The following is a 10,644-nucleotide window of genomic DNA, read 5'->3' as shown; positions in this document are numbered from 1 at the left end:
GACGACCGTTCGTAATATGCAAATGACATGTGACTGAGACGTTGTGGAAAAGTTGCCGTAGTTCCATAGACGAGCCTGCATATTTGCATACTATACATACGCTGCTTGCTGTTCCGATATGTAAGCCAGAATCTTCAACAAAAGGAAACTACTAGTAATCTGTGACAATGGTCAGCCAAATATTTTGAAATACATTGGTAAAGAAAGTAAATGACGCTGATGAGTCCCCCAGGACAGCTGTGCAGGGCCGTGGTCGTCGTCGATGAGTACTCGAGTATGGATGATCATGGATGATCGATCTACAACGCAATAGTGGCAACGATGTAATCGACACTGAAATTTCAATTCCACTTAGCTCAACTGAATTGAATCAACTGATATAAACATGACCAAACTTGTCACAATGCTAAAGGTACTTCCTCAAAATGTGAGCCAAAAGATTCAGTTTCGATGCCTGAAGGAAAAAATGAAATTGTGATTGCCTTCAAAACGACGTGTGAAGACTCTCAATGTTCATAACTTTTTACAGGAACACATACAAAACGTTTTTTTTCAAGACCGCCAATCACTCCAAAAAGAAAATGCCGTTTCTTGCGTGTTCATTACATGTGTCGTATCGTTTACGTTGTATGTGGTTGTGTATGCGTGTGTTTAGGTACGTACATAACGGTGATTTTAGTGATAAGTCAGTACGCTTTGTTTGTTGTGCTCGGCAGAGATCAAGATCGCCTAGGCCGCAATTTGAATTTGAGTAATCATGATTGGCAGCATACATTAACATTTAGAACAGAGGTCAAATGGACATTCTGGACCCACACTTTGTGAAAATATGCGTTCTCTGTATTAAATAACAGTGTTTTTCAACGTTTTTTTCGACATAAAGGCAGTCGCTATACATTCACAGGTGTCATGTATGAGATTGGACGGAAATTGACGCCGTTAACCCGTCGAATTTCTGGAAATCTCGGAGCAAATCGAGTGCGTCTTACCCGTAGCGTGGCTTTTTCACATCTGCATAGTCTTACCATAATCCCCCTTTTGTAGGGGACTTTCCTCTTTAAACGGTCAAACCCTCTTGGCATTTTCCCTCATGCGCCTTCTATGCCTATGCTTTTACCGGCAAACTTCTCTGTTGGAAGATAAGGGAACTTTCATTTATTAGAAAAGGGGTGGGCCGGAGGAATTCCGGGCAGGGGGTGTCATATTTTGAAAACCTGTCCTAGCTTACAATCTCAAATTGCTAATTTATAAGTCCTGCAAAATACTTATTGGTCAGGACAGCTGGCAAAACATAAATATGACGATGTGACGTCGTCAACCCTTATATCGTATTGATGCAGATTGAGTTGGTGTACTATACACTCATGAAATTTCAGAAGCAAGTCAACTTTCATCAGGGTATTTTTCTCGAGAAACAAAGATGATATAGGAGTTGTCAACGGTCAGTGGTCTCGCGAGCATGTCCTGTTTCTGAAAGAGAGGACTTCCATTCTGAGGTTTAAAAATTAAATGGGCTGAATTTTCACCCAAACTTCGTATTTAATCGGAATCTGCACGCGCTCTGACAAACACCACAGTCCTATGTCAGCGAGGCGCAGTGTGATAATTGTTTGTAATGTGCATCCTGGCAGACAAGACATAGCTTCATCTATTTGAATTACAGATCGTGGAGTGTTCACAGAGTATGTGGGTTGCTACACTGACAGATCTGCAAGAACACTGAACTGGTATTTCTACACGTCGGATGACGCCATGAACGTCGAGAAATGTCTCAGCATTTGTTCAAGTCAGGACTTGAAAGCACCCTATGCAGGCGTTCAATACGGCAAACAGTGTTTCTGCGGCGATACGTATGACATTTATGGACAAGTGGATAACGGTGAGTGCTCGACGCCATGCACTGGCAACGCCAATCAGTATTGTGGCGGTACTTGGCGCTTCGTAAGTATATCATGTTTTATAAACCTTCATTTTGTACACTGTCAATGTTTTCACGCCTCTTCTTTCTCTTCGTTACGTGACGAGTTTTTGCAAGTGTCGCGTTCTGCATTCATTCTCGTATACGTACAAGGAGCCGAGTCTCCCAATGTTTTTGTCATTCTTTGTTTACGAATACATACTTCGGGTAAACACAAAACATAAAATAAAATGGGCAAAGTGTGTGTGATGTTCTGGCGTTCATTTTACATTTCGGTTTAATTCATAGTTTTATTTCAAATCAATACAAATTGTCACGTTTCAGCTATATTGTTATTTACTCTGTGGATATATTTGTAAACAAACAAACAAACAAGCAAGCAAGCAAACAATGTGCGTGCCGTTGTGGTTTTCATTTTACATTTTCTCTATTGCTTTATTTCAAAGAAAACAAATCTTCATGTTCAGTCATGTTGTTGTTTAGTCTATGAATGTATTTATAAACAGTCAAACAAACAAACAGCAACAAAACATCAGAGACTGAGCGCCCTGAAGTATGGGACAGCTTCATTAGGCAGATTTGCATACTGTGCCACTTGCCAGACATTTTGTGTTTGAATTCGATGGTAATTTTTAAACCCAGATTAATTTGGAATTAAGATTAACTTTCCAAGAGATAAACTCTTCTGAATATCTACAAGGTACAATTCAAATGTGACAGAACTGAATTTCAGATTTTATCTTTAAAACATCCATCATTTCCTATCATTGCAGATTACGCTGAATACATGGGATGCTACAGAGACCAATCTGCTAGAGCTCTGCCAGAGTATAAACAAACAGACGACATGACGGTCAGAAAATGTCTGAAATTCTGTTACGATAGCGGTCACACTTACGCAGGCGTCCAGTACAGCAAGCAGTGTTTCTGTGGGTCCGACTACAACAAGTACGGTCAGAAGAAGGCAGAAGACTGTGCCAGCCACTGTGTTGGAAATGACCAGCAGAATTGTGGCGGAACATGGAGAAACAGCGTGTACAGGTTGCCGCCAACATGCTAAAGCCTGGTCTGACATGTTGAAGTACAGTTGCAATTGGATGATTTCAACATGGCGGCTTGTGACACCGTGATAATCCAGTCTTTTGGTATTGCCTTTAACTTGCCTTTAACTGTGAGACTCTTTGCTGTTGTTTGAAAGCATATGTATCCATGCATTCATTGAGATATCGATTCCTACCGTTATTACCATTAAAGAAACTTCTAAAAGCACATGACAGGTGTCTCTTTTTTTCTTATTGAAAACTTTAATTTCTTCTAGTTTCCCTTGCAACACATGTATACTATAAGTGTTTAATTGTTTAATGTATACATTGCAGACCGCATCAGACCATCTTTCCTGAGACTTCTACCTCCATAAAGGCTGTGCCGTATTTGTCAAATTTTCTTCACTGGTGGTTGGAAAGGCTAGAGCGTCAGTTATAAACTTCAACAAAACTATTAAAATATAAAAATAGTCAACATTCTCTGTGGAATAAAAGAAAACTAGACATTTGGGCACAAAGGCATTGCAGAGTTATAGCCTGTTGAAATTTCTGAAAAACTGGCCAAATAAGAGGAAGTCGGGGAGTCCTTAGTGTATTAATATGGTAGAGGTCCCCTAGCTTTTAATAAAATGTTTAAAAAGTGAAAGTCATTATTTGCTGTTTTTAATACATTTTGTTGTTCAATTACTAAAACACCACTATTAAAAGAACCCGTCGGTGACCCTTGATTTTTATTCTTAATTTTGAAAAAAGAATGGTTGAAGTATTTCGGGACGAAAGTTTGAGCAAATGTTTAAGTCTTTCACTTTCGAGGCGCATACTACCTCAATAACATCAACTCGATTAATTTGCAATTATTTTTTCTGGAAACATCATTGAAGGGTGGCCTAGCAGTGACCGCATATGCATATAATTGAAATATTCATGTTGAGAGATGTTATGCAGAGATAGCTACTTCTTAATTCCTTGACAATAAAGACAGATCGTCATGTCGTCAGTTCCTTCTTAATATCCTGTGTTTACACATATTTCCATTTCTTTCTCACATGATTAATCTCTAACCAGTCAAAATCAAACACACTTCAATTTTTTCTCGCCAAAACCGGCTATACCACAGCCTGAATTAATCTTGTACTTTCAAATTCATAGCCAGCACATTTGAAAGTTAACCAAAATGTGTCTCCGTTGTGCTCAGCGAAGTTCGTCAATGTACCACTTTTTGTCTCCGTAGTGTTAGTTGAATACCGAGTATTTTTCCGGTGAGTTTTATCCAGAACACGATTGGAAATATGGGATAATAGGATATTGTGGTAATATTGGTTTATTCAGTAAATTTAAGCTAATCTACTCTTCGGTTTTTGCAATTCACTTGTTTTTTATGGTAATTTGTAATATTGCAACTTTCAGCTATAAGGTACCTGACATTTACGATAAATTTGTACAAAAAAGGGATTTCTTCCATTTTAAAATGACAGACCTCATTATTTTCTTTGAAATCTTCATTATTGTTTAGTCCTGTCCCCCAAATTTGGGTTATTTGAGAATTTAGCAACATTTCTGAAGGTCAATGGATAAGGACTTCTGTATGGGGTCACAATGGATATGAACTTCAATAACCATACTTGAATATACAGGGTCACGGAGATGGCCTTCTATAATAGTACTTGAATATACAGGGTCATGATGGAGATGGCCTTCAATATACAGGGTCACGATGGAGATAGCCTTCTATAATAGTACTTCAATGTACAGGGTCAGGATGGAGATGGCCTTCAATATACAGGGTCAGGATGGAGATGGCCTTCAATGTACAGGGTCACGATGGAGATGGCCTTCTATATACAGGGTCAGGATGGAGATGGCCTTCTGTAATAGTACTTGAATGTATAGGGTCAGGATGGAGATGGCCTTCAATATACAGGGTCACGATGGAGATGGCCTTCTATATACAGGGTCACGATGGAGATGGCCTTCTGTAATAGTACTTGAATGTATAGGGTCAGGATGGAGATGGCCTTCAATATACAGGGTCACGATGGAGATGGCCTTCTATAATAGTACTTCAATGTAGAGGGTCAGGATGGAGATGGCCTTCAATATACAGGGTCAGGATGGAGATGGCCTTCAATGTACAGGGTCACGATGGAGATGGCCTTCTATATACAGGGTCAGGATGGAGATGGCCTTCTGTAATAGTACTTGAATATATAGGGTCAGGATGGAGATGGCCTTCAATATACAGGGTCACGATGGAGATGGCCTTCTATATACAGGGTCACGATGGAGATGGCCTTCTGTAATAGTACTTGAATGTATAGGGTCAGGATGGAGATGGCCTTCAATATACAGAATCAGGATGGAGATGGCCTTCAATATACAGGGTCACGATGGAGATGTCCTTCAATATACAGGGTCACGATGGAGATGGCCTTCTATAATAGTACTTGAATATATAGGGTCACGATGGAGATGGCCTTCAATATACAGGGTCAGGATGGAGATGGCCTTCAATATACAGGGTCACGATGGAGATGGCCTTCTATAATAGTACTTGAATATATAGGGTCACGATGGAGGATGCCTTCAATATACAGGGTCACGATGGAGATGGCCTTCAATATACAGGGTCACGATGGAGATGGCCTTCAATATACAGGGTCACGATGGAGATGGCCTTCAATATACAGGGTCACGATGGAGATGGCCTTAAAGGGACAATGTCGCCCATTTTTCATGAATTTTGTTTGACACAAGATACTATTTATACTGTTTGACATGATGAAAGATACTGAATGAATGGGTGACCATGCATATATTCAACCCCAGTTTTAGACAAATTAAATGAAACCATTGCAAAAATGAATTAATGGTCATGACCATTAATTCATTCTCGTGTTGGTTTCATGCCTTGTGTCTAAAACTGGGGTTGAATATATGCATGGTCACCCATTCATTATCTTTCAACATGTCAAACAATATAATAGTATCTCATATCAAACCAAATTCATGAAAAATGTCCCTTTAAATAACAGTATTTCAATATGGGGTCACGATGGATGTGGATAATTATTACATGCCTCGATGTGAGTGCAAATCAGTGCATTGATTTGATTAGGAACATCTGGGAAGTTAGCGGGCCCGTAAATAATGTACTGACCAGTTACCATGGTTACCCAGTCCAGTGAAACCCTTAGTTTTGACTTTTTCAATGTCAAAGTAGCCGCTTAATGCTACATGCTTAATGCTCCATGCATGCACTGCTATTGTGATTTTCGTTAAAATCTGTTTGATGTTTGTCGAAAATGGTAAAATTGTTTGAAAAAACACCCTGCATGTAACTAAATGTCATATAGCATGAAGTAAGACGAGGCATGTAATAAAAAATATTTTTGCCTAAATACATGGCTTTATGTGCCCAAGCAGCAGGAGAAAATTTGCCCTCCTGGTGTCAGGCAACTTGTCACCTGATCTCCGGCACATAAACCCATGTATTCAGGCAATAATATATATTACTGCTTATGCATTATGACTGTTAGTTACCCCTTCATTTTGCAAATATTAATGTGGCTATCTCATTGAGGAATTATGACACAGAGGATTGACACCATTATTATGAATATAAATATGCACATAGCATTCACCCATACCAAGAAACATAAAGTAAACATGTTGTACTGTAGTTCACATTGTCAGATATTTATTTATCATTTCACACCACAAATATCTGGATGACACTTCAGAAAGAAAAGGTAAGGAAACATGAAATCGGAGAATGTAATCAAAGCATGATTCCCCTAATACAAACAAGTTGTGTCAATAAGGACATTTGATATGACTGTGGTTGAAAGGAAATATTCTAAAATCATATTTTAGTAAATTTTAGATGCCGCAGCTGAAATATTGCTAAAAAGACTTCTCAAACAATACGCTTGTGGTGTGGTTAACATGTACATGTAGACTTTGGCTAATATAGCCTTGTGGCCAGGCCAAACGGGTGATCTGTGGACATTGTGTACAATTGCTTTTCCCCCACATATTATGTACATGTACATGAAAAGAGATGACAATTGCTTGCTTGCTCATTCCAACTAAAAATGTAACTTGCACACAGTAGAAAAAAGACAAATGAGACAAATTCTCTCTGAAATTCAAAGTATGTCGTGTAAAAAACTGTCTGAACATATATTTGTGTTGTAAAGCTTTGATAGCTTGATTCAGAACAGCCTATCCAAATTGGAAAAAATAAGCTTCACTGTAAAAAATACAAAATTGAAGATTTCATTAAATTTGAACACATTACACTCAGCTCATACCAAGTAATATGTCTACCAAATATCAAAGCTGTCATCCAAGTAGTTTTTTAAGAAACCAATTTTTTGACCAAAACTTGCAAAATTGCTCAAAAATTAGTTAGTTTCTCCCGCTTTTGGTCCGAAAATCATCTTTCAAAGCCCCCGTCCCATAGCCTTGACAATTGGTATGCATGATCGTCTGCTTACCATCCTTAGCAATAACACGTATTATAACCAAAATTGATTTCCATTGTTGACTTCAATCTATTCTTATGGTTTGTAGGTCAAAGTCTGCAGAAAGCTTCATGAAGAAATGGGAAACGAGGATGATAAAACTCCTTTGGAGAAAACTTGTGCCATGATTTTGAAAGAGGCAAGTACATGTATAGAAATCTGTACTTTGTTTCTTTATCAATCAGTGATTTTACAAATTGTGAATTGCTCACTTCACTCAATATTATCCTGAACAGAAAATCACTGCAGAGATACTTTCTATCTGTTACTGTTAGTTGTTACTGCAGCTGTACATTTTTGTACTTTTTATGTGATTTATGAAATACACTCATGATGTAGTGTGTGATTTGAAAAAAATGAGAAAGTCACTGAGTTACCTGAAGATGTCAGCCACAGTCTCAATGGAAATTAATATGATACAAATGATATTATACACTTGAAATTACTTGTAAATAAATAACACTGACATAAATAAGCTAAAGTTTCCTGTAGACAACTCTTATAGGTTAGGTTCCAAAGATCTGTGTTTTCTCTTACAGTTCATTAAGTGTGTCAAATCTGATAGTGTTATATGCGCACAATTATGAAAACAACATTCCAATCATTTTTCAATGTCAATTTATGTTACAGAAGGTGGACAGTGCTATGATGCAATCAATATTTGAGATATCTTCCGTGGATGAAAATTATGAACTGATGATGTCTGTGATCGAGATGTATGAAGATGGAGCAACGAAAGGGCAGAAATTAAAAGGAGAAGAATTAAGAAATCGTCCCGTACCCCCCTTACACCAAACTTAGAGATTTTTTCAGTATGAAAACTGAGGATCAGTGCCTTCTTTTGGAAAATGTACTTGACAGCACTATGACATTTGCTGACATGTGCAAGGAGGCATCAATCCTCAAAAAACTAGACCTTGTCCAGCGAAGCTTCTGTCAACAGACACACTGTTTGGATGGTGGCTGGGAGGAAGCAGTCGAGCGGTTCCCAAAAGAGGCAACACGTGAGAGGCTTGAAGAATTCACCAAGCTGTCATTCTCCAGAGGCATCCCAGATAGTTTCGTCAACTATTGCCAACGGTTGCTTCGGTTGGAGAAACATGAAGATGGCCTGAAAAACGCTGCAGCATATTCAAAAATGGAACATATGCATTTTCAGTTCCAGAGACTATTTCAAATTTGAACACGAGCATCTTGAAAGAGCAGTGCCCAGGGTTTTCTGGAATTGACCTTACTTTAATTGATATGCCCAAGGTAAGTAGTTGCATTCATAATTTAACTCGTTAGACACACCTGCATACAATCATAGACCCTGTAGTAGAAAGGACTGAGAACTGTGACAAACGTATACCAGTGATTTTCACCTACACACCGTCAAACATTGTCGCCAAAATCAAAGCAAAATCTGTTGTTCTCCTTCAACTTAATGCAATCAGAATTGTTGGATAAAAGTGCCAGTGAGTGGCACTTTTAAACAAATGATCTGATGAAACTATTGTAGTACTGCATTTACAATCACTGACCAAGCAAATTAGCCTCAGATGACTGACTACATAGTCGCATTATGTATTTGCACTGAGGGACCTTGAATAAACATATCACATGGTATGGACCACACTTTACCTCATATGTTTATCATGATGTAATTTTAGTGCAGGATTCTTGTTTGTGAATCATCATATGATCTTAATTGAATATTACTGACACCAAGTGTAACATTTCTTGTAGGACTGGTCTGTTGAAGACATAAACAGATTGGTTGTGATGATCAAGGCCATAAATCGTGACTCCCAGAAGAAGATGTATAACATTGCCCTAGTTTGTGATGTAGCGCACATCAGCTCATATTCTGGATTGGTGGACAGTGTACTGTGTGTGGCTGTAGCCTACTTCGGTGATTCCAAGCGGTATTTAGAAAATTTCAGCAGCACAGAACAAAATATGTGGTCAACCAAAACAGACAGAACAAGTGGACACAAACCTGAAGGCCTTTATAGCCAGATGATTACATGGTTCAGCCATCCTGGAGAGTGGGTTCTGCACTTCTCAGATAACGAAAGCGGTATGTATCTCCACTTGAAATAGCTCATATTTCTTTTCATGATGGCATTGCATGGTAACCAGTGTGCCCTCTAACAAAAGAGACTTCATGAATCTTTTGAGTCAATTAAAAAATTCGAGAAATTTTCTTGAGTCACAATGTATAATTTCCTATTCATCTGAAATTTTCTTGTGTCACAGAGAATATTCATGAGTCATGGCACGCCAAATAGGCTAAGAGGGCACACTGATGGTAACTCAGACATAACTGCCATTGTTACTTATATTAAGTAGTGATTCTCTCCCTCACAGTTTATATTGTACACTTTGAAATAAGTGTGGATATAATGCAATTGTTTTGAATTTTCAGAAATATTAATGAAGAATAGACGACTGGAAAGTGTTGATTGATTCCCCACCCAACACAGTTTATATTTAACACTTACCAAAACTGTCTTGATTTGTACAATGATATTGAATTCTCAGCAAAAACAATGAAGAATACGCTGTAGTGAAAGGAGCCATTTTCTGTTTTTGTAAGAGGTCTGTTTTGGGAATAGTGTTGCACCATCATTGAATAAACAGTTACACAATGTGATTGATGCCATATTTTAGACTGAAATAATATCAAGTTATCTTAGTATCAAATGCGTGTATAAAGATCGGAACTTTTCCTTGTTATCACTGTACTTAAAGGTAACTGATGATTGTTCTGTTTATTTTGTTGTTTCAGCAACAGGAATATTGGCAGCAGTAGAGGTCAGGAGGCACTGCATTTTTGCATCTGGAGATATGGACCATCTCGCCATCATCCAAGATGTGCTGAATGCTGTGATGGACATGGAACAGAACCAGATGAAAACTAGAAAGCATTTGCAAGCAAAAGCGAAGTTCCAGAGACCAGAGCAGCGGAAGAAACAAGAGAATGTGTGACAAAGATAGGTGCAGAATGAAAGACTGCTTTGGATTTTAATATTCAGGGCTGATAGCAGTAAACACCATAATACAACTAAAAGCAGGCAGTCCGGGGAATTAAAGTACACAGATTACAAATGCCTACATGTACGGTAAAAACGCAACAGATACATACGGGGGCGACGACGCACGGAAATGTTTA

The 10,644-nt window shown here is 38.4% G+C and overlaps 1 protein-coding gene across 1 annotated transcript; it reads left to right on the top strand.

The window, feature by feature from the left end:
• Positions 1–210: 210 nt before the first annotated feature.
• Positions 211–2,978, top strand: LOC139138101 (uncharacterized). Its single transcript, XM_070706325.1, has 3 exons — positions 211–274; positions 1,664–1,879; positions 2,692–2,978. The coding sequence occupies exons 1-3, from the start codon at positions 211–213 to the stop codon at positions 2,976–2,978; spliced, it is 567 nt and encodes a 188-aa protein (XP_070562426.1).
• Positions 2,979–10,644: the final 7,666 nt, after the last annotated feature.

This window comes from Ptychodera flava, chromosome 8 (genome assembly GCF_041260155.1).
Source record: "Ptychodera flava strain L36383 chromosome 8, AS_Pfla_20210202, whole genome shotgun sequence".
Taxonomy (NCBI): domain Eukaryota; kingdom Metazoa; phylum Hemichordata; class Enteropneusta; family Ptychoderidae; genus Ptychodera; species Ptychodera flava.
This window is presented reverse-complemented; position numbering and strand designations above follow the sequence as displayed.

What these genes read in the sequence shown, in the direction of transcription:
- LOC139138101 (XM_070706325.1), top strand. Translation starts at nt 211, where the DNA reads ATGACGCTGATGAGTCCCCCAGGACAGCTGTGCAGGGCCGTGGTCGTC. An exon ending in CGTCGTCGATGAGTACTCGA is followed by an intron (nt 275 to 1,663) that starts GTATGGATGATC and finishes TTTGAATTACAG; the next exon opens with ATCGTGGAGTGTTCACAGAG. An exon ending in TTATGGACAAGTGGATAACG is followed by an intron (nt 1,880 to 2,691) that starts GTGAGTGCTCGA and finishes CTATCATTGCAG; the next exon opens with ATTACGCTGAATACATGGGA.